General features: G+C 49.3%; 1 protein-coding gene across 1 annotated transcript in view; it reads left to right on the top strand.

Annotated features, from left to right (window-relative positions):
* ttn.1 (titin, tandem duplicate 1) overlaps positions 1-22,839 on the top strand; it is a 155,628-nt gene that overhangs the window by 7,826 nt on the left and 124,963 nt on the right. Inside the window, exons 9-31 of the mRNA XM_057851593.1 lie at positions 76-223; positions 895-957; positions 1,021-1,285; positions 1,466-1,520; positions 1,605-1,796; positions 2,229-2,371; positions 3,325-3,464; positions 4,027-4,257; positions 4,345-4,586; positions 4,659-4,879; positions 4,946-5,110; positions 5,176-5,344; positions 7,662-9,361; positions 10,570-10,851; positions 12,710-12,976; positions 13,399-13,671; positions 13,748-14,011; positions 17,373-17,633; positions 17,712-17,972; positions 18,400-18,663; positions 20,473-20,733; positions 21,990-22,250; positions 22,503-22,763. Coding sequence (XP_057707576.1) covers positions 76-223; positions 895-957; positions 1,021-1,285; positions 1,466-1,520; positions 1,605-1,796; positions 2,229-2,371; positions 3,325-3,464; positions 4,027-4,257; positions 4,345-4,586; positions 4,659-4,879; positions 4,946-5,110; positions 5,176-5,344; positions 7,662-9,361; positions 10,570-10,851; positions 12,710-12,976; positions 13,399-13,671; positions 13,748-14,011; positions 17,373-17,633; positions 17,712-17,972; positions 18,400-18,663; positions 20,473-20,733; positions 21,990-22,250; positions 22,503-22,763 — 6,389 coding nt within the window. The remainder of the gene's footprint in view (positions 1-75; positions 224-894; positions 958-1,020; positions 1,286-1,465; positions 1,521-1,604; positions 1,797-2,228; positions 2,372-3,324; positions 3,465-4,026; positions 4,258-4,344; positions 4,587-4,658; positions 4,880-4,945; positions 5,111-5,175; positions 5,345-7,661; positions 9,362-10,569; positions 10,852-12,709; positions 12,977-13,398; positions 13,672-13,747; positions 14,012-17,372; positions 17,634-17,711; positions 17,973-18,399; positions 18,664-20,472; positions 20,734-21,989; positions 22,251-22,502; positions 22,764-22,839) is intronic.

Genomic DNA, 22,839 nt, shown 5'->3' with positions numbered 1-22,839 from the left:
AGATCCGACCGGGACTTCTCGACGGTCTCGTCCCGGCGGGGTTTTGACCGACCGGAGTTCGGCTCTCGCTCTCAGGGCACCGACGGTCGCCTACCTGACGAGCGGCGGCCCCGACGTCCTCCCTCCCTGGAAGCGGGCGGGCTCCCCGAGTGAGGTCGTCCGCGCGGCCGGGCCGGAGCGAGAGCAGCAGCAGCAGCAGCAGCAGCTTGTCTGCCTCGAACAGGTGAAGTAGTCTTTTGGACAAAAATACTTTGTTTATCCTTTGTTTGTCTGTAAAATTCAAAAGTTTTTGTCCTAAAATGAAGGTTTCTCACAATTTGGGATGAACACTGAAAGACGAGCACATATTGTAGCATCCACAAGGACAATGCCAACTTGTTGATGATAATACATATTCAGAAGGGAAACATTATTTTCAATGAATCAAATGGACCTAAATGGAAAAAAAAAAAAAAAAAAAAGTTGTTTGAGAGTTTAAGATGACATGAGTTACATTCGGTGTCTCATGAGCATTCTTCACATACCATTAAAGGTTAAAGCGACATTGCATATTCTCTCTTGGCAAGATAAGAAAGCTAATCTTATCTTTGCTAAACTGTGTTTCAAAATAAGAAAGCCTGGAGAGACACAGCAGCAGCAGCAGCAGCACAACCAAACACTGCTACTACGCAGGCTAAATACACATACAATAAGAAAACATTTTGAATGAATGATGGAAACTATTTTCATCTCATTGGACGAAAACTGGCATTCGTCTCGTTATGTTTTCATCTCCCAGGGCACCGTTTTAGTTCGTCATCGTCTCGAAAAAATGGAAATATTTTCGTTATCGTCACGGTTGCCAAAAACGACAACGTTGTCGGCTTATATGCGGGTTTCATCTTTTCCCGTCAGGTTTCGGAAGAAGCCCCGGCGACTCCTTCGGTCGCCGACGCGGTCCCGCCGGCTTTGATTTCTGTGAGTCGCGTCCGTCGGCCGGCGCCGCTCGGCGTACGGAGCTCTAAAAGTCTGCTTTTTCAGGCTTTGAAAGACACGGACGTGAGCGAAGGCGAGACGGTGACGCTGGAGTGCCGGCTGGCGGGTCGGCCCGCCCCCGCGGTGGCGTGGTTCCGCGAGGACTACGAGATCCGGAGCTCCACCGACTTCCAGATCGGATACGACGACGAGGACGGCCGCGCGCGCCTGGTCATCCGCGAGGCCTTCGCCGAGGACAGCGGACGCTTCACCTGCACCGCCACTAGCCAGTTCGGAACAGTCAGCACTTCCTGTTACCTGCTCGTCCGGGGTGAGTCGCTCAAAAATGAAAGCCTAACTGACCAAGTCCGTCAAAACCCCGGCGCTCACTTCGGTCGAGTCGGCCATCTCGGCCGTTTTTTCACACCTCTGTGTGACAGTTTATCCCGTTGACAAACGACCGATTTCGAGACGTTAATATCTCAGTAACGGAAAAAAAATTGATTTTCAGTGACCGAGGACGCGGATGGCCGAGAGGAGCCGGCCGAGGAACCCGAAGAGAAACTGTGAGTTAAAAAGCACGGGCTTCCTGGGATGCCTCCGTCCCCTCCCTTACCGTCCCGTCCTGTCCCGCTGACACACTTCCGTAGAATAAGCCAAGAAGAAGAAGAAGAAGAAAGGCCCGAGTCCGTGTCGACGGCGGCTCCTTTCTTCGTCAGGACTCCCGGCGTCCAGAAGATGGTCGAGGGAGGGAGCGTTATCTTTGAATGTCAAGTCGGGGGGAACCCCAAACCGCACGTCGTCTGGAAGAAGGGGGGCATCCCGCTCACTACCGGATACAGGTGGGCGCTTGCGCGACATCCGCTGTTCTGTGGCACATCCATACAAAATCACCTGCTTTTATTTTGACATTTGCTGCCGTAAAACTGGACTGTGGTGGTGGCGTGCGTGCACTACTGCGCTTACCGCAGTTACATTCGTTCATCTCCATCTCCCGGTCAGTGCGGACTGGACGTTGAGCAACGTCACTGGTAGCCAACGAGTTAACTAGGAAGTGACCACCCAAAACCGACCGGAAATGCCCCAAAATCAAAAGATGTCTGCCGTTGACGACACTCGACGTCCTCTTATCTAAGCGGGAAGGCTGGCGGCAAACGGTGCTTGGCCACCACCCTCCCGCTTTCATGGATTAGACATCTACTTGTGACAAACTCATTTCAATTCATAGCAGAAAGATGATGATCGTCAGTGATCTTGTTTTGTCTGTCTTCCAGATACAAATCCGCCTACGAGAAGGAGAGCGGCGCGTGCCAGCTACTGATCTCCATGACATTTAGCGACGACGCCGGAGAATATTCCGTCGTCGCCAGGAACCGGCTGGGAGAGGCGTCCGCCACCGCCGTCTTGCTGGAGGAAGGTCTGTCTGCCGGCCGGCCGGCCAGCTGGCCGGCCTGCCCGCCCGCCGTTCACGATCTTCTCAAATTTTTCTTCTTTTGGTCCATTCCATTTGACGTGGGAATGTTGATTTGCTGGCAACCCTCATTTCCAGTTCAAATGGACTGCTTGCTTACAAGTGATAATCTCATTGAAATTCACAGCAGAAGAAGGCACACGATTGGACGTTTATCATAGTTGAGGCTTTTGAGAAAGAAAATTTAAAGAGAGTAGGGGGGGGGTTCATGAAGAAATATTTGGGAAGATAAAGCAAGCAAGCGTTTGTTGTAGGGCTGTCAAAATGATCGCGTTAACGGGCGGTAAGTAATTTTCAAAATTAATCACGTTAAAATATTTGACGCAATGAACGCACATGCCCCCCTCAAACAGACTAAAATGACAGTACAGTGTAATTGTCCACTTGTTGTTTTTTGGTGTTTGGCTCCCTCTGCTGGCGCTTGGGTCCAACTGATTTTATGGGTTAGTACCATGAGTGAGCATGGTGTAATTAGTGACATTCACAATGGCGAGCTACTAGTTTATTTTTTGATTGTAAATTTTACAAAGTTTAATAAAACAAAAACAATAAGAGGGGTTTTAATATAAAATTTCTATAACTTGTACTAACAGTTATCTTTTAAGAACTACAAGTCTTTCTATCCGTGGATCGCTTTAACAGAATGTCAATAATGTTAATGCCATCTTGTTGATTTATTGTTATAATAAACAAATACAGTACTTATGTACCATATGTTGAATGTATATATCCGTCTTGGGTCTTATCTTTCCATTCCAACAATCATTTTCAGAAAAATATGGCATATTTTAGAGATGGTTTGAATTGCAATTACGATGAATTACTTTTTAAGCTGTAATTAACTGGATTAAAAATTGTAATCATTTGACAGCCCTAGTTTGTTGATCTCTACTCTTTAGATGACTACGAAGTCTACATGAAGAAAGAGGAGGTGATCGCCTTAAAGACACCGATGGAAGCGGCGGCGCAAGAGCCCCCGGCGGGAGACGTGGCCCCCGCCGTCACCGACAAGATGACCGCCACCCTTATTTCTGGACAGGTACCCGTATCCCACTGTTATTTATTTGCACTCTTAGCGCGGACAGTTCGGAGGTAGATCTCTGCAACCGACACTGGCGGCTAACTCCTACAGGCAACAATAACCTACCGTCCACAATCCATTCGTCGGCGCCGAGACTCTGAGGATCGATAAGTGTATATGTCATTTCTTTTCAGTAAACGTACGATTGCTACTTAACGTGTCGATGGCAGTAACGCATTGTGAAATGTCAGCCGGATCTTAGCGTTGGCGACTCTAGCCAGCCAGCCAGCCAGCCAGCCAGCCAGCACATTTAACAGCACCTACCAAATTTCAAAATCTTCCGTCCACTAATGATAGATAAAAAAAGGGACAATAAGAGCAACTTGACAGGCCTTCAGCCTTCAATGGGTCATTCACCGTAAGTACAGTTGCAACAATCATTGAGATCAAAATATAAATTTTGATGTCTCGCGCACCGAAGGAGTTGAAGCGGTTCCTTTCTTCGCTAGACCACCTATTCTGAGTTGTTAGCGTCGCGACGAGGGTGAAACGCTTTTACCTCCTCCGTATTGTCGTGCAGGACTTTCACCTATCGATGCTGGAGCAGCGCATCATGCAGGAGATCGAGCTGAGCATCCTGAGGATTAGTTACGGCCAACTGCTGATGGAGGACGGCGAACAGATGAGCGGCTCCCCGAACGACGACGGCGCCGCGCCCCCCACCTTTGACACCCTGGTGAAGAACTACCGCGTCGTGGAGGGAATGGCCGTCACTTTCCACTGCAGGATGCTCGGAGAGCCGCCTACCAAGGTAAGGACGACGACGACGTCCGCCGCTAGCGGCGGAGGTACCGCGAGTGTCTGAAAATGGACGCCGCTCGCCCGTTTGTCGGGACAGATCGCTTGGTTTAAAGACGGTCAGCGCATCCGGGCCGGCGGCCGCTACCGGGCGGAGGTTCTTCCGGACGGACGCGCTAGTTTACGATTGGCCGCGGTTCTTCCCGAGGACGAGGGCGTCTACAGCGCCTTGGCCAGCAACGCCAAGGGTAACGCCGTCAGCTCCGGGAAGCTCTACGTGGAAGCGTACGGAAGCCCGTCGCCTCAGCGATACGCGCCGCGGTCGGCCGCGCGGAGGATCCGGTAGGTCGAGGGCCGCGTCCGGCCCTCCGGCGGCTTTCCGGGCGTAGGTTGACTTTTGGCTCGGCGCTCTAGATCGGAATCCCCCCGCTCGACGAGCCCTTCCGTCAGCCGCTCTCCCAGTCGCTCGCCCGTCCGGAGGCCGGACGAGACCGACGAGCTTCAGCTGGAGAGGCTGTACAAGCCCGTCTTCGTGGTGAAGCCCGTCTCGCGTCAATGCTCCGAGGGGCAGACCGCCCGATTTGACCTGAAGGTGGTCGGCAGACCCGTGCCCGACACGTACTGGTTCCACGACGGTGAGCGTCGAAAAGAACGCGGGACGTGACGACGACCCCTTTGACTCCGTCGGTTCTCTCGCGCAGGACAACAAGTTGTCGGCGATTACACCCACAAGATCGTGATTAAAGAGGACGGCACTCAGTCCCTAATCATCACGCCGGCTGTGCCGCACGACTCCGGCGAGTGGACGGCGGTCTCTCAGAATCGGGCCGGACGCTCGTCCATTTCCGTCACGCTGACCGTCGACGGTGAGGACGCCGTCATTTTCCACCTCGTGTCGCGGACGCTCTCATTTGCTCTGCTTGTTTTGCAGCCAAAGAAAGCTTGCTGCGTCCGCAGTTTACAGAGAAGCTGAGGAACATTAGCGTCAAACAAGGAACTCTGGTGGAACTGGCCGTCAGAGCCATCGGGAACCCCTCGCCGGACATCGTCTGGCTCAAAAATAGCGACATTGTCACGCCTCAAAAGCACCCGCACATCAAGTAGGTGACGACGACGGCCTCGTTCGTCTGTTTTATGCTGTAGAAATACAGGCTCCGACTTTGGACTGAAATTGACGTCAAATGCACCTTATTCTGTTCCTTGCCGGAGAGCGGCAGCTTTTGTCAGACGTGTGACAAATTCAGGAGGGCAAACTGGCTTTACCTGGAAAAGGAATTTCAGCCCGATGAATAAATTCACCCCAAAACTGAGTATCTGTGTTGTTTAAGGCAGCCCTTTTCATTTTCGAAACCAAAACAAGACTTACTAGTCGTATTTTCGTCATTTGAAATTGCGTTCGTCTTCATCTCGTTTTAGTTGACGTTTATTTTTTTTCATCTGTAAAATTCAAACGTTTTACTCCAAAAAATGTTTCCAACAATTTGGAATTAAGATTGACAGACGAGCCCATATTGCAGCGTCTACAAGGACGACGCCAACTCGGTAATGATAATCCACACACGACATTATTTTTAATAAATTATGACCACATGGACGTCACGAACTGTATGAAAAAACAAAAAACAAAAAAAAACATGGCCTAGAGTTTAAGAGAAGGGCTCACGACACCAAATGCTAGTTCTAACGCAACTGCTGCGCTCACGCTACGAGTTACACTTGATGTGTGATGATCACTCAGTACAGACCTTTTAAAGGCTAAAGCAACATTGTACTATAAGAAAACAAATCGTACCATGTGTTTCAAAACAAGCAAGCCTGAAGAGGATACCAGCGAGTGGGCGCATCACCTCTCATGAGTGACACAACCAAATGCAGGCTGACAACACGTACAGAAAGAAAATGTAACACATTGTGAACATCTGACCGACACTGATGTCGCATTTTCGTCTCGACAGACAAGAACTGGTGTTCGTCCTGGTGTGTTTGTCACCCAAGACACGTTTGTAGCTCGTCATCGTCGGGAAAAAAAATTGTCATCGTTGACGTACACAGTATGCGGGACAAGTCAAGTAAAGCGCACTGCAAATGTTGCTCCTCTGGGGTTCAGAGGGCAAATTAGCTGAAGCAATTCAACGCTCTGTGATGACAGAATGAGGACGCAAGCAGTCTTTAACGGAGGAAAAATAATTTTATACATTTACACAACAAAAGAAATGGCCTCCAAATGGCCATATGAAAATTCACCCATTCCCCTACATATTTTTCAATAGTAAAATACACAATAAAACGTGCACCTTGTTATTAAAGATAACATAGAAGCATATTTATACATTGGACATCCTTAATAAATCTCTATGTAGCAAACGTTTTTAACATATACACAAATATTTATCTTGTTACCATCAAACTATACTATATTGAATGAAAACCCTTTCGTATCAAAAATATTTGAATCGTACCAACTGGTTTCCGCTAGGTTATGCTAGATCATTTTATTCCTACACTAGGCCGTTAGCTCCGCGGGTTAGCAGACAACACCATCCCGTTTCACTCAAAAATGCTCCACAACACGTTTGTTCGCTTCTCATACAGTATATTATTACCTTAAACACTTCCTAACAGTGATAATATATACTGAACAGATGGATACTGAGTTTTAACTGACCTGCCGTGACAGAATAGAGGACACAAGTTGAGCTACAAGCAGTCTTTATTCCACAACGTAGGAAAAATCATTTCTTCCTCTGTGGCGCTTCCACTATTCCCCGTCAGTGTGCGACATGCGCCATCCACTGGCCAAAGTAGGAATTACATTTAATTCATAAGATTAGGACGATTTCAAATACAACATTCAAAGTTAGATTATTTCACACGAAGAAAGAAAGAAAGAAAGAAAAAACGGTTGTAGGAGGTGTCTAGTTTTTATTTTTACATTTCCAAGCCTCTACACAAATTTATAACAACATCTTAATCAGATTATTTTTCTTAAATTTAGTCAAATAATTCATCTTGTTTTGAGTGTTAATGACTAGTTAACAGAGGAATGCTTCAGATTCCACTTACATCAAATATTACTATTTGTTTGTAAGACTCTACATCTAAATGTTACAATTTTTCACCTAAATCAAGTAAGATTTACTTTGAAATGTTTTGAACAAAATCTATTCTTAAATGAACATTTCTGATATGGTAGCTGAAAAAAAAAAAAATGTTGCTTAGAATATGTCTGTTAAGCTTATTTACAGCTAGCTATATTTCTTTTTCAAGAAATGTGAGTAAAGTTTACTTGAAGCACTGGCAGATAATTTGTAGTAGATTTCCATTGTAAACAAGGGAACTGAACTAGTTTTAAGGCGGTCTAAGCAGCCCACTGTGTAAAAGTGGATGGCGCTGACCCGCCCGCCGATGGCTTTTCAGGATCGAAGGGAGAGGAGGAGAGGCGACGTTCCAGATCCCGTCGGCTTCGGCTTCAGACGGCGCCTGGTACACGGCCACGGCCATCAACAAAGCCGGCAGGGACACCACCCGCTGCAGAGTCAACGTGGAGACGGATTACGCCCGACCCGAGCCGGAACGGAAGCTGATCATTCCCAGGGGAACCTACAAGGCCAAAGAAATGGCGGCTCCCGAACTAGAGCCCCTGCACCTGCGCTACGGCCAAGAGCAGTGGGAGGAGGGCGACCTCTACGACAAAGAGAAGCAGCAAAAACCCCAATTCAAGAAGAAGCTGAGCTCCGTTCGCATGAAAAAGTTCGGTCCGGCTCACTTCGAGTGCAGACTGACCCCTATCGGAGACCCCACCATGGTGGTGGAGTGGCTCCACGACAGCAAACCCTTAGAGGCCGCCAACCGGCTGCGCATGGTCAACGAATTCGGCTACTGCAGCCTGGACTACGAGGTGGCGTACGCTCGAGACAGCGGCGTCATCACCTGCAGGGCCACCAATAAATTCGGAGCGGACCAGAACTCGGCCACCCTGATCGTCAAGGACGAGAAGGGTCTGGTGGAGGAGAGCCAGCTGCCCGAGGGGAGGATCGGGGCGCACAGGATGGAGGAGATGGAGCGCGTGGCCCACGAGAGAGCGCCGGCGGGAGCGGGCGCCGACGGGGAGACGGAAAAGACCAAACCCGAAATCGTGCTGCTTCCCGAGCCGGCTCGAGTCCTGGAGGGCGAAATCGCCCGATTCCGCTGCAGGGTGACCGGTCACCCCTCGCCCAAGGTCAACTGGTACCTCAACGGACAACTCATCCGCAAGAGCAAGCGATACCGACTGCGCTACGACGGCATTTACTATCTGGAGATCGCGGACGTCAAGTCGTACGATTCGGGCGAGGTCCGAGTGGTCGCCGACAACAACCTGGGCTCCGCTCGGCACGCCGTTAAGCTGGAGATTCGGCCCAAGGAGGACTTCAGGACGCATCTCCGCCGGGCTCCCGAGCCAAGGCCGGCCGAGGCGGCGCCCGAGTCCGGCAAAGCTCCCTTCGAGGTGGTGAAGGTGGAGCGGGACTCCGAGGACGGCGGGCAGAAAGAGGTCGTCAAGCTGAAGAAAGCCCAAAGGATCGTTCGCGAGAAAGCTAGCGAGGAGTCCGAGGAATTGAGGAGCAAGTTCAAGCGCCGGACCGAAGAGGGCTACTACGAGTCCATCACGGCCGTGGAGCTCAAGTCTCGCAAGAGAGACGACTCCTACGAAGATCTGTTGAGGAAGACCAAGGAGGACCTCCTCCATCGGGCCAAGGAGAAGGAGGAGGAAGAGAAGAAAAAAGAGGAGGAGCGACAGAAAATCGGCGTCAAGCCGCTCGAGACGGAAAAAAGGGTCAAGCTCCCGGCCGACGCCGAAGCGCCCAAATTCCTGGAGCGCATCTCCAGTCAGACGGCGGCACGGGGGGACCAGGTCAAGTTCAGAGTTCGGCTGGCGGGCAGACCGGAACCAGAGTGCCAGTGGTTCAAGAACGGCGTTCCGCTGGAGAAGACGGACAGGCTTTACTGGTTCTGGCCCGAGGACCGCGTGTGCGAGCTGGTCATCCGAGACGTCGTCCCGGAAGATTCGGCCAGCGTCATGGTCAAAGCCGTCAACTCCGCCGGAGAGACCTCCGGCCACGCTTTCCTCCTGGTGCAAGGTAAGACTGCCTGACGTGCGAGTCAGCTCCGGAACAGGGGTGTCCCGACGGCGCTGGCGGCAAACAAAGAACATTTCGCTTTCGGCCTACGTTCTCTTGCACTCCTCTGCTCTTTTGTCGCTAGTCCCAAACAGCGTTTACGTGGACACTTTTATGTCCGGGCTTTTAAAAGCCCATGGGATAGGAATAAAAATGCGCCATCTACACACGTCCAGATTGAGGGGTGGTCTATGCCGATGGATAAACCGAACGGCGCGCATGAAAACGCTGCATTCCAAAATTTCCAAACACACCGTCCTCACATGTGACGATAGGATTTCTGTTATTTCCAGGAAGCCAGTACAAGCAAAGGGAAGACTAAACTGCTCTATATCCGAGACCAACACGTTGCGGGAGATATCCAAGGATTCGTTGAAAGGCAAATACACCAAATAACGCCAGCGTTTAATGGACGAGCAAAATGGACGGGGCGACGTTTTGTTGACACGGAAGTCAGTACAGCTTCCTCTTCTTCTACGACTGCACTTTCCGGTATATTTGTTCACGCTGCCCCCGCCCGTGCGCTGTGGGAAAGATGACGACCAGTTCATGTGCTTTTGTTGTCGGAGCAAAAAACCTAGACCTCATTTTGGTTTGCTGCGTGGACAAAAAAACCGGAACAATTCATCGCAAGAAAAGAACGCATCAAAATGCAAACCCAAAGTATACTGTACGTTTGTAATCATACATTTTAGCAAACGCACGGTCCAAAAAAATACGATTTTCATAAATGTGTATTCAACCAAGGCGTCAAAAAAGCGTGCAAATAGATGATAAAACAAAAAGTTGGCTTCTAACCGTAATGACCACATTACGCGATGGCGGCGTCCATCTGCGCACGTCAAAATCATATGTTCCGAATGAAGTCCCGATTCTGATGAAGTCCTCATATTTTCATCATCGTTTTAATCCCAATAGTGATCAGATAAAGGAAATTTTGTCCATGTAAACATTGCCACCGTCACTCCATTAACTGCGGAGTCGGCGATTGCCAGTAGTTCTCCTTGTCAAAATGGATTGGACGTCTAAAAAAAAAAAAACTCAGTTCGATAAATCCCATCTTCCGGTCCTCTGTTTAACAAATGATAGATTTGGCCTTTGGACACCCCTGCCTTTGAAAACCGGAAAGGGCCTTTTTCTCCACTCACTGTTGCCTTTTGACGCCTTAGCAAAACAAGTCATCGCTTTTACGCAAAAGTTGGTGGACATCAACGCCAAGGAGAAAGACACCATGGCCACCTTCGAGTGCGAAACCAACGAACCCTTCGTCAAGGTCAAATGGTTTAAGGACGGGGCCGAGATCTTCTCCGGAGACAAGTACCGGATGCACTCGGACAGGAAGGTCCACTTCCTGTCCGTGCTCACGCTGGAAATGAAAGACGTCGGTCAGTACGCCTGCGCGGCGGCGCACGACGGCTCGGTCAGGACCGCCGCCGAGCTGGACGTGGAAGGTGGGTCCCGACTCGTCGTCGGCCAGTTTTAAGAAAGGAAAGGTGATGGACTTTCGCTGAATTTGAATGAGTTTGCGACGAGTACACGTCCGAGCCGTTTGGAGCGGGAGGGTCGGCGACCGATGAACGTCGCTGCCGATCCACCGCTTTAAACGGATTGGACGTCTAGCGCCGTGCAGGGGGGGGATGATGGTGGCCCCTTTGCTGGAGCCGCAGGGGGAGGGGGGAGGCCACCAACCCCCGCGATCGGCCGGCCGGGGTGGCGCCTGTCGGGCGGGGCCCGGGGCAGCCCCCGCGCAGCATTTTCTACAGGACTATCTCACGTGTGAGTGGATTCACGCATTTAGACACACTCGGGTCGATGCCAGGATTAGCGATCAGGTAGCATTGAATAGGATGTCCACATATGGGGTCAGACTTACGGATGATAATTTACATCATCCTGGGTTCCCCACCTCACGTTGCTGAATTACGTCCGCCCCACCCCACCTAATCACGTCTCCTTTTGACTCGCCTTCCGTCCTCTTTCCCGTTGGTTATCAGCCCCCCCCCCCCCACACACACATGATGTCTACGGGTCAATATAATAAGCTAACAAAGTAGATAGTTGACTTCATTTTTGCCAGCACAGTGGTGTGGCACTACCGGTTTTACCAATTAGACGATGCAACAATCATCCCTTGATACCAAAGGCCGGCCCTACGTGACTATTGCTAGGGTCATACGGCAGGTCTTAATGCACAAATCCGATTTTTTTCCACACTTTTCCGGCTTGAGTTTCCGGTTCCAGAATGTGGCGGCGGTCTGCACTGCCAAATCTCCCAAATGCTCGGTTTTCTTTCGGTGTGCTAAATGAGCAGTACTGTATTTCAATATTGCTTACATAGGGCAAACTGACCATACGTGTGTGCGTCGTGCATACACATACGGTGCATGCGTTCTATTAATCCGTATAAACTTTGGAATATAAAACTAAACTGGGATTCTTTAGTCTGTTATTTGTGTCCTTTTTGTGGAAATCAAAATATGATCACCCTATAAGGATGCAGAGCCAGCATGTGTAGTCATTTGTTTTGACATTTTGATGCTTCTGCGCATGCGGGTCAGTTTGCTCGGCGCGTGTCGCACTGCGAGTTAGTGCGCATGCGTAATACTTGAACGTGCTCAATGGACAGAGGCGGTCTGAACGGGCACGCCAAAAAAGCAGATACAAGAAAAAATCTGAAGTTTGCATGAAGACCTGCGGTATGAACCTAGCCTAAGTGTTTTGGGTGAAAGTTTAGCAAGGAGCCCCCTCAAAAATGGATACATTTCATTTAAAAAAAAACAACAACAAATCTGATTTTTTAAATATTTCAAAACTTAAAGGGTATGGTTTTGTCTGAAACGAGTGATTGAAGGCACCGCCCTGCACATTAAAGTTTCCTGCAACTCTTATCGCGGCTTTCGTAAAGCAGCACCTGAGAGCTTGGACCTTTTCACATTAAAAGTCTGACATTTCATAACACACAATACGATACACTCACATGATCACACACGCGAGTCGGCGTCTGAGTCCTCTCAGTCCATCTTTAAAAAAAAAAAAAAACCCAAAAAAAACAAGCAACTATTTCACATAGATCGCTGGAGGAGACGCGACTGCCAAAGTGGCAGAATTGAAAGTCTTGTCCGGTTTTATTTGGCACCGCGGGACACCGGAGGGCCATCTAGCGCCGCCAAGGGCAGTTAATGAGCAGCGAAAAAACAAAGGGAACAAAAAGAGCAAGTAGAGATGAAAAATACGGCTCGTTTCCCCAACTAAACAAACGATCGGGGCTGTCAAAATGTCCCACGCTAATCTAAAAAGTTCTCCGTGCAGGCGCCCCGCTGGAAATCCTAAAGCGCCTGGAGAGCGCCGAGGTGCCGGAGTCTTACGCGGGAGAGTTCGAATGCGAGCTGTCGCGCGAGGACGCCGAGGGCACCTGGTACTTCGGCGACCGGCCGCTGTCTACCGGCGACAAGTACTCGATGACGTCCCGGCGCGGACGCCACGGCCTGACCGTCAAAGACGTCAACAAGGCCGACCAAGGACAGTACTCCTTTGCGGTGGGCGACTTGAAGACCAGCGCTTCCCTCAAGATGAAATGTGAGCGAGACGATGGTCGATCCTTTTGGCTTTTTCAATTCGGGCCGTTTGTCGATAGATGTGGAAACAGTATTTTCCGGAGCCAATTCAAAGGGCATTCTGGGTCAAATATTTCTATCGGTGTCAAAAGCATAGGCAACATGTCACCAGGACACAAGCAAAAAAATTGGGTGTATCAAACGCATTTGAATGTGTCGCGGTTGATTTTGACAAATGACAAGCAGTTCGCAGCTCGCGCATTGTGAGGCGCTAAAATGCCAGTTGAGTTGATTAGAGTGAAGACGCTACTGTACCTAGCTGAACTTCAAGATGTAGACATACAAGAAAGTTGATCAAATTGGATCAACCCGACGTATTTGGCTCCCGCCCCGAGTCTCTGAATTGGACTACGCCCGCCGACTTTCCCGTTTGGTTTGTTTCAGTCCGGCCGGTGACCTTGTTGCAGCCTCTGTCCGATCTGACCGTGTGCGAGGGCGACATCGCCCAGATGGAGGTTAAGTTCTCGCAGGGCAACGTGGAAGGCACCTGGACCAAGGACGGGCGAGCCGTCGCCGCCTCGGACCGCGCGCACGTGGTCGTGGACAAGCAGATTCACAAACTCCTGATCGAGGACGCCGAGAAGGACGACGCCGGCGTCTACGCCTTCGCCGTTCCGGCTCAGGGGATCTCCACCACCGCCAAGCTGAGCGTCCAAAGTAAGATGCGCCGAAACCGCGCCGGCCGGGGCGCGCTTCCTCCCGCCTCGCCCCGACCGAGCTTCTGCCGTCGCAGCGATCGGCATCTCGACGCCGCTGAGGGACGCGGACGCGCTGGAAGGCGCCAAGACGGTCCTGGAGGCCAAGATCTCCGCGCAGGACGTCAGCTCGGTCAAGTGGTACCGCGACGACCGAGCCGTGACGCCCGACGAGCGGGTCCAGGCGGTGGCCAAGGGAGCCAAGCAGCGCCTGGTCTTCGCCAGAACCTTCGCCTCCGACCGAGGGCGCTACAAGCTGGTGGCGGGCCGAGCCCAGACCGCCTGCGACCTGACCGTGCGGAGTGAGTCCTTCCTCTCCGTTCTACTTTACTCTCTTCGACTGCAGGCGACGGGATCCGTTCCTCCTCAAATCTCATTTTTAGCTTTAGCTACTCTTCACAGTACTACCGTATTTTTAGCAAGTGTCCAAATCGGATCTGGGCCTGTTAGGACTCTCCATATCCGTATAAACATCGATATGAAATGACCTCCCATATATGCTTTCAATCCGTCTAGCAAAAATCACATTTCTGTCCTAGGACCAAAGAGCAATCCACTTTCAATCTGGATGGGCTAAAAATCCCCTTCTGGCTCTCAGTCTGAACAAAGGTCTTGGTCCACCAGACCAGTCTTTTTCAACCGGCGTGCCGTGAGAGATCGTCAGGTGTGCCGCGGGGAGTGATCCAATATCGCATTTTTTTTTTTCTTTTTACATCGTCGGCCGGAGTTGGAAGGAAGGAGTAGGTAGAAAGCTCTCGGTCACGTGCAGATGAGCGAGGTGTTGCTCGTGTCGCGTTCAAAAACCGCTCCGATTTCTAGCCGTCGGCCACCTTGCTGTCCGCGACAATGTGGAACCCGGCACGTCTTCTCTTAGGGATGGGAATCGAAATCCGATTCCAATTCGGAACCGGTTCCGAGTGTTTCAAGGCCTCGACATCACAATGAAAAAGCCTGAACGATCCCTTTAACGATTCCTAAAGACGCGTATTGCGTCGTGACGTGTCTTGTTGTCCAGATGCATCAAACTAGCATGGCACCAAGAACCACTCGCTCCAAAGTTTGACTACACTTCACCAGGAAAGAGTGTGAAAATGAAAGGTTACGACGGGTAAGCACGAGCATTGCAGCCATAAACATAACAATGACAGCACGTAGGTTCAAACGCTCGAAAGTGTGTCTTCACTTCACGAGGAAAAATGACAACAAAGCGACTTGCAGTCATTGCAAGGTGGAGATAACTGCATCGGTAGGGAATACGATTGCGCTGTCCTCACAGAGAGGCTAAGGCTCAGTCCTGGCTATAAAAAAAATAAATAAAAGTGCTCAGTCCTGGCTATAAAAAAATAAATAAATAAAAGTCCCGGCTATACAGCTAGCTAAACTCCCAAATGACGATGCAGAAGACGTTGGTATAATTTGCTGACTTTATTCAACCATCACTTGAAGAGTGAAACTAAGAATAGAAATGAAACAAATCAATTTCGTCCCCAATAACAAACAGGTTTGCATCAACGTAAATCAGCGATGATTAGCTGCTAATAACAGTATGGTTAGCATTCGTTCGCTAGCATTAGCACATCGTTCAAACCACTACACAACTGGATTTAAGTGTCCGATCGCGAGTGGAAACACAACAACAACAACACAAAAGATGATACATACAGGCGTTGCCTCTGTAGATGTTAACATTAACAAAGAACGTAGGCTCGTAGAAGTGTTTCCCTCTCTCACTCACTTGGATGCGGCATTTCTTCTATGGGTGTATGCGCGCTCCAGGAGTCCTCAAACTACGGCCCGCGGCCCAAATACGGCCCGCCTCCACATTTGGTCCGGCCATTTCGATTTTTTTTTCTCAATCGTGTTATTTATTTTCTGGCCTTTTCCTTGAAGAATTCAGAGAGGGTTATTTGGTTATTATCTGTTTAATTAATATTGTTTTTATTATTAATTATTATTATTATTATAAAGAATCCAGAAAGGGTTATTTGATTGTGGCTTTCTGAAAAACAATAATTTTTTACATATATGCACTTCTGCAATCGTCACACTTTTTCTGTAACTAACTGACCCCGGCCCCTCATCAGAGAAGGGAAAAGTTATGTGGCCCTCACAGGAAAAAGTTTGGGGACCCCTGCTTTAACACATATTGCCAAAGGCAGAACAAAAACCTATCTGCCAATATATACTTTGGGCCTCTTTTGATCTCGTTGTGAGTTTGTAAGGTTGTGACTTCTGAGTAAACAAACTCGATGCCAATCAAAACGTTTGTTCTTTTCCCCCAAATTAGAATCGATAAAGAATCGAATCGTTAAGCAATATCGATAATGGAATCGGAATCGTAAAAATCCTATCAATTCCCATCCCTATCTACTGTACATCATTTGATTAGAATCGTCAAGTGTCGACATACACGAAACGGTCCTTTCTATTTTCTCCGTATGTGACGACCGCCAACGTGCTTTATTCCAACGCGTTGTCGAGGACGGCAAGGTGGCTGACGGCTAGAAATCCGAGCAGTTCTTGAACGTGACGCGAGCAGCTATCCGACGGCGCCGTGGTGCCAAGCAAGCTTAATCATCATCGCCGAACGAAACACCCGTCGCTTCAAAGGATGGACTATTTAGTGCGCCTTTGATAAAACACTGAGAAACTGGAGAAAAACTACAAAGGTAAATGAGAAAGCCCTTCAAAGCCAGTTAGCTAGTTGCTGAACTTGTTGCTAAATCCAAAAAGTCCCACACTGTGGCAGGGACATTAATCCTACCTGTCCACTGAGTAAGTAGAAATACTGAGAAAACATACTGTACAGAAAGTCATTTTGGAACATTTGTGGTGTGCCGCCAGATTTTTTTCCTCCGTAAAAACGTGCCGTGACTCAGTAAAGGTTGAAAAACACTGCACCAGACGACCGGTTTGGCTGCCGTTGACGTCCCATCTGGCATTTGTTCCGTATGGATTAAAATAAGGCAAAAATCACAAATTTCTTTGATTTATTTGACTCATTTTCATTTTTACGTTTGCTTTTATATTTGCAGGTTTAAAAAAAAAAAAAAATCGCTGTACTGTACATTTTTCAATTTTTAATTTTCAGATTAACAGAAATTTTTTTCAATAAAAGGGGAGGAGGGGTAAATATCTCACTTTGGTAACTCATGATAGCCCCACCCTCCAATTTTATTGCCGTTTGAAAAAAAGGGTGGGAAAATAGTCACAATTGTTTTTGAAGGTTTTTTATGTAATAAAGTCTTCTTTATATATTCCTTTTCATTTTTTAAAAAATATTCATTTAAAAATTCGAATGAGAAAAATGAATAAACAGTTCATATTCTCTTTATTTTTTAATCTCTCAGTCAAAACGGGAGAAAAAAAAAGGGTAACTAGGTGGACTAGGGAAATGTTTCGTCAATTTCAATTTGGCAAAAACATGAAGTCGATTCGCACGTTTTACATTTGCGGTTTGACGCCCCGGCATCAGTTAGAAGGATTTTGTGGCTCGGTGGATTTTTGACCCGCGGGATGCGTGTTAAACGCCTCTTTGACCATCTAAGTTTGCCCGCCGCCACTGTGTCTTTGTCTAGAGTAAGTGTATATACCGTAGACTTGGGGCGGCGCTCCGATCGACCCATCACGACACGTCTTTTGTGGGCGGTTCATTCTCCACAGGCGTTCAAATCGTGGCCCCGATGAAGGCCAAGGAGTGCGCCGAGTCGGAGAACGTGACTTTTGAAGTGGAAGTGTCTCACGACGGCGTGGACGCCTTCTGGACCTTCAAGCGGCAGCCGCTCAAAGCCGGAAGCAAATACAAGATGGAGTCTAAGAACAAGCGGCACGCTCTGACCATCCTCAACGCCACTAAGGACGAGGAGGGCGAGTACGCCTTCGCCGCCGGAGAGAAGACCTGCTCGGCGCCGCTGAGCGTCACAGGTACGGGAGACGTCGGGGGGTCGCCGACGGGAGACTTCGGGCGCGATTGGGCGGAGGCTGACGCGACCTCGTCGCCAGGCGGCGCCATCACCAAGCCCCTCCGGGACTTGACGGTGGCCGACTCGCAGACGGCCGAGCTGGCGTGCGAGGTGGCCAACCCGTCGGCGGAAGGCCTCTGGCTGAAAGACGGCCGTCCGGTGGAATTCGACGACAACGTGTCCTGCCGGGTGGACGGACGCGTCAGGTCCCTGCTCATCGCCGTGGCCAAAGCCGCTCACGTCGGGGAGTACGCCTATCAGATCGCCAGTTCCAAGACCTCGGCCGCTCTCAAGGTGGAAGGTAGGGAAACCTTTCCGCCCTTCACTGTTAAAGATGCTTCATCAAAATCATCCGCTGCCACCGATGGCCGATCTATTAGAAGAGGGAGCGATGGCAGTCAACGAATGAGCGTTCGTCGGCCGTCGCCTTCCCGCTTCCGACGGATCGGACGTCTATTAGTGATAAACTGGGAGAGGGGGGTTGCTTCCTAGCCAGAGAAAGAACAAATAAGACTTAAAAATTTTTTTTTTATTTTTTAACTTGCACGGGACGTCTGATCCATTTGAAGCGGGACGGATGCGGCGAACGAACGAACCGCCGGCCTCTCGCTTCCAATGGATCCGACTCGTGCTAAACTCATTGAAAATCACAGCGGTCGCCTTAAATATGAAATACTTACATATCCGGCAAAGATGGATTTGTATCACAAGTGGAGTTTGTCCGGCAGCCGTGAAGGTGAGGAAGACTCTGAAGAACCAGAACGTGATCCAGAGCCAAGACGCCGTCTTCAGTCTCGAGCTGACCCACGAGAACGTGAGGGGAGCGCAGTGGATCAAGAACGGCGCGGAGATCAAGCCCGGCGACAAATACGAGATCGGCATCAGCGGCACGCTGCATACCTTGAAGATCAAAGACTGCGGCCCGCAGGACGAGTCTGTTTATTCATTCAAACTGGGGAAATTGTCGGCCAACGGCAGGTTGAACGTGGAAGGTAAGCGCTTTGTGGAAGTTGGACCCCCGCTAACCTTAGCCTTCCGTATCTCATTTTCCTAACCTTTTGGACCAAAAATACTTGCTATTCTATTTCAGTCATTTCAAATTTGCATTTGTTCAGTTTTCCTCAATCAAACTTTGTCTTGTTTAAGTCACCACCAAATACTACCGTAATTTCCCGAATACAAGGCGCACCCGTGTATAATGCGCACCCCAAATTTACTTGTAAAATCTAGGGAAAAATATTGTACCCGTTTATAATGCGCACCCTATTTTTAGCACCAATAAATAGAAGAATACAAGAAAACAGAGCTCGTGTACAGATACAGAAATGTCAGTTATTTTACTGACTGGTGAAACACAGCACAAGCATAGCATATTGGTAGTTCAAAACACTACCATAAACTGACAATATTTAAGGTAATAATACGATTTGACAACTTCTCCAGCTTACCAGAATCTAGGAGAAAACAAAACAGATGTGACTTTTCTTTTAAAGGCTGCTGTATAACTTGCTCGTTTCATCGTGATGAATAAATGTTTCTTCCATGGATTGATACGGTAAAATGAAAGTGAGAATGTAAGTCGGAAATCCGTGAGAGCTCATCGCTATGACCACGACAGTAATAGGAACTATTGTTATTTGGGATTGAGTTTCCTGAGGGACAGTTATAGTTGACGGACACAGGAAGTCTGTGTGCTTACATTATGGTCAGAGTTGCGGAGCTGCAATAAACGTTGACTCAAATGAGTTCAAGAAACTAAATTCCGTGCTTTATGAAGAGTAGAAAAAGCAGAATTTAAAACAGATGAAATCATTCGGCCAATTAGAGTGAAGTATTACCGAAACAAAATGGTGACGTCACGTACCGTAATGGTCGGCAACAGGTCGCCGCATACGTTTCTTCAACACAATGTGGCCGTGTCAATAAAAAAAAAATCGGTTTATATATATATGTGTAATATATATATATTTCTGTCTCCATCCATGTACCCGTTTATAATGCGCACCATGATTTTACAAGTTGATTTTGGGGAAAAAAAGTGCGCGTTATATTCGGGAAATTACGGTAAATATGTTTTTGTCTACAAAAACCCAAGGGTGGTAGTCTTTCAAGAAGGTTTTGAAAATTATCATCAAAACCAGCTTCATAACAGCACTAAATCGGGAGCGCGGCTGTCTGAACTACAACCCTTACTAAATAGGAGACGTAGACTGCTACCGGGCTATGTCCAAACCACCGAACGCGGCACCGTGTTCAAAACCAGCGAGCCCTGAGCCCGGAGAGGACACCGGCGACTGCGGGACGGGCGCGGTAGCTGCAGCGACACGTCCGGTCTCACGGGTGATACCACCAAACACGGCTACGATAACTAGCTAACTGCACATACTATATAAAAATATAAACTATGGCGCGTTTTCATCTCGTCGGACAAAAACTGGCAGTTGTAAGAAATTGTTCATGGACCAAGTATTTTCCCCCTTTGACAAAAACAATGCAATTCTTTTTGTTGGCCTTATTTCAACGCGTAATATTTGAGAGGAACGCCAACAATTGAGGGTCGTTTCGGCAAGCGCTTTTCCTGCACATTCGCAGTCACGAAGCCAAAGAACAGCAGATCGGGGACCAGAAATTGCCGCGTCTGAGACATTCAAAACACGAAGCGTTACAACGACACGACTAAAAGTCATCCATTTTCATTTGGCCGAACGCTCAACGTGACATCGAGGGTCGTGTTACTGGCGGCGCCTGGGGTTTCTGCGTGACCGTTACTGACGGCGTGTCTGATCCAATGTTCCCTCCAGCCGTCAAGATCACCAAGAAGCCCAAAGACGTGACTTCCCTCCCGGGAGCTTCCGCCGTTTTTGAGTTGGCCGTCTCGGAGGACGGCGTTCCGGTCAAGTGGCTGTTCGACGATTCGGAGCTGACGCCCGGCCCGGACTACGAGACCGCGTCCGAGAAGAAGACTCACAAACTGCTGGTCCGGAACGTGGACGCCAGCAAGGCGGGGGAGTACGCGGCCGTCGTCGCTCATTTGCGCTGCGCGGCTCGCCTCGCCGTCGAATGTAAGTGCTTCTCAGTTTAACGGATGCAGTTTAGTCTCGAGATACGCACTATAGACCCTACCCACGTGACGTCACAACTCCTTCCTCCTGACTGGTGCCGCCCAATTGTCCATCAACACATCATGTTTACCTGTTACGGCTACGTACATTCCTCCTATTTACGACGTGTTTTTCTGCTCGTTAACATTACTAATCAAAATGGTGAAGGTGTGTGTGTCGGTCGGTTGCAATAACAGAGAAGATAGACGGAGAAGACTGAGAGACTTGAAGTTCTACCAGATTCCGAGAGACGCGGAGAGAAGAGCGCGAGATGGGCTGCTGCAATTCGACGAGAAAACTGGGCTCCAAACGATTACCACAGATTATGTAGTAGTCATTTTATATCTGGAAAGATGCATTTAATATATATTTAGAGGGTTTTGGGCTGACAACCACAATTAAGATCATTGCTAGGCTAATCGCCGACAACATACACGTATGTACTGTATGTAGTGAGAGTGCTATCGCTAAACCATATAAACATATAAACAAAGCCCTAACTCCATTGACAAACGACATGAAATACATTAGACTTGACAGTGGATGTTAGCAATAACAAAAGATTTTGAATTGAAAATTTCGTAACTCACCTTTCCAAGCACAAGATAAATTCCTGCCGAATTTTCGTGGACGAGGACCTGTTTCACCCAACCAGCAACGAAGTATTTATAAGCCTCCAAGCTCTTAAAAGTTGTTCAAACTTTCGTGAGAATAGGCTGATTTTGTGTGGACAAGATAGTCTTACATATCAGGGTAGCTAGCAGATGTCAGGCAAATACGGCGGAGACAGCAGGTCGAAAAACATCGATTTAGGCATCAAATATGGATCTGGCGAATGGATAAACTGAAGCTTTTCCACATAACGCCTTTTACGCAACGCATCAAGTGAGTTTACGGCATCCGAAAGCACCGGGTCTTCCATGAAATGCATTATAAATTGCTCGATCAATTGAGACCGTTGATAATACAGACACAAAATGACGGACAAGGGGGCGGAACCATACAGCGAGCACGTGATTTTGTGACGTCGGTGGGTAGGGTCTATACGCATCCTTTTGGTGTAATAGTTCAAGTTGAAGTGGGAGTTGCATCTGTTCTGTCCAACGTCCGGCAAGGGAACTTTTGTGTCAAAGACCTAACTTCCCAAATATGCTCAAGTCGGCATTTTGTGAAGGGCACGCCAGCGTCTCAATCTCTGCGTTCGTTCCGTTCGTCAGCTCTCGGCGTGACCGAACCCCCCAAGAGCACGACGGTGGCAGAAACTCAGACGGCGACTTTGGAGTGCCGCGTGTCGCACCTCAACATCCCCTCCGTCTGGCTGAAAAACGGCGCCCGGATGGAGATGAGCGACAAGTTCGGCATCACGGCGCAGGGCAAAGTCCACCGGCTGACCATCGCCGACGCCGGCGAGGACGACTCGGCCGAGTACGCCTTCGCGTGCGGCGACCGCCGCGCGTCGGCCGCGCTCACAGTCGACCGTAAGTCGGGAATCCCCGTCCTCTATCATTGTCGACGGGACCGAAAGAGCTAACATCGGGTGGACAAAATGATCAACGGTGAATTGAATTGGAAAAACGGCGGTCTTCGAGGCGGTCCGTCGGCACGGTCCGAATTGGACGCGCCAGAGGTCGCCGTCGTGGCCGGCCCGGCGTTTGACGCATGTGGTCCAGAAAGCCGGCGACGGCGTCGACCGCTTGTGATTTCTTCACCAGTCTTTCTTTGATTTTCAGCCGTCGTCATCACGACGGCGCTACAAGACATCAATGCTCAGGAGAAGGACACCGTCACGTTGGAAGTGAAGGTCAACCACCAGGCGATCTCTTCCAAATGGCTAAAAAACGGAGCAGAGATCCGCTCCAGCGACCGTTGCCAGGCTCGCTCTAAAGGCCAAACGCACACGCTCAGCATCCGCAACGTTCACTTCGGAGACGGCGGCGAGTACGCCTTCGTGGCCGGACGGGCGCGCGCTTCCGCTAAGCTCCGCGTGGAGGGTAAGGCGGGAGGGGGAAAGACGGCCGGACGCCGACGGACTAGCGCGTCCGTCTGACCGAAAGTCATTGTCGTCAT

This window comes from Corythoichthys intestinalis, chromosome 12 (assembly GCF_030265065.1).
Source record: "Corythoichthys intestinalis isolate RoL2023-P3 chromosome 12, ASM3026506v1, whole genome shotgun sequence".
NCBI lineage: Eukaryota > Metazoa > Chordata > Actinopteri > Syngnathiformes > Syngnathidae > Corythoichthys > Corythoichthys intestinalis.
Note: the sequence above shows the minus strand (reverse complement) of the source record. Positions and strands in the feature narration are given on the sequence as shown.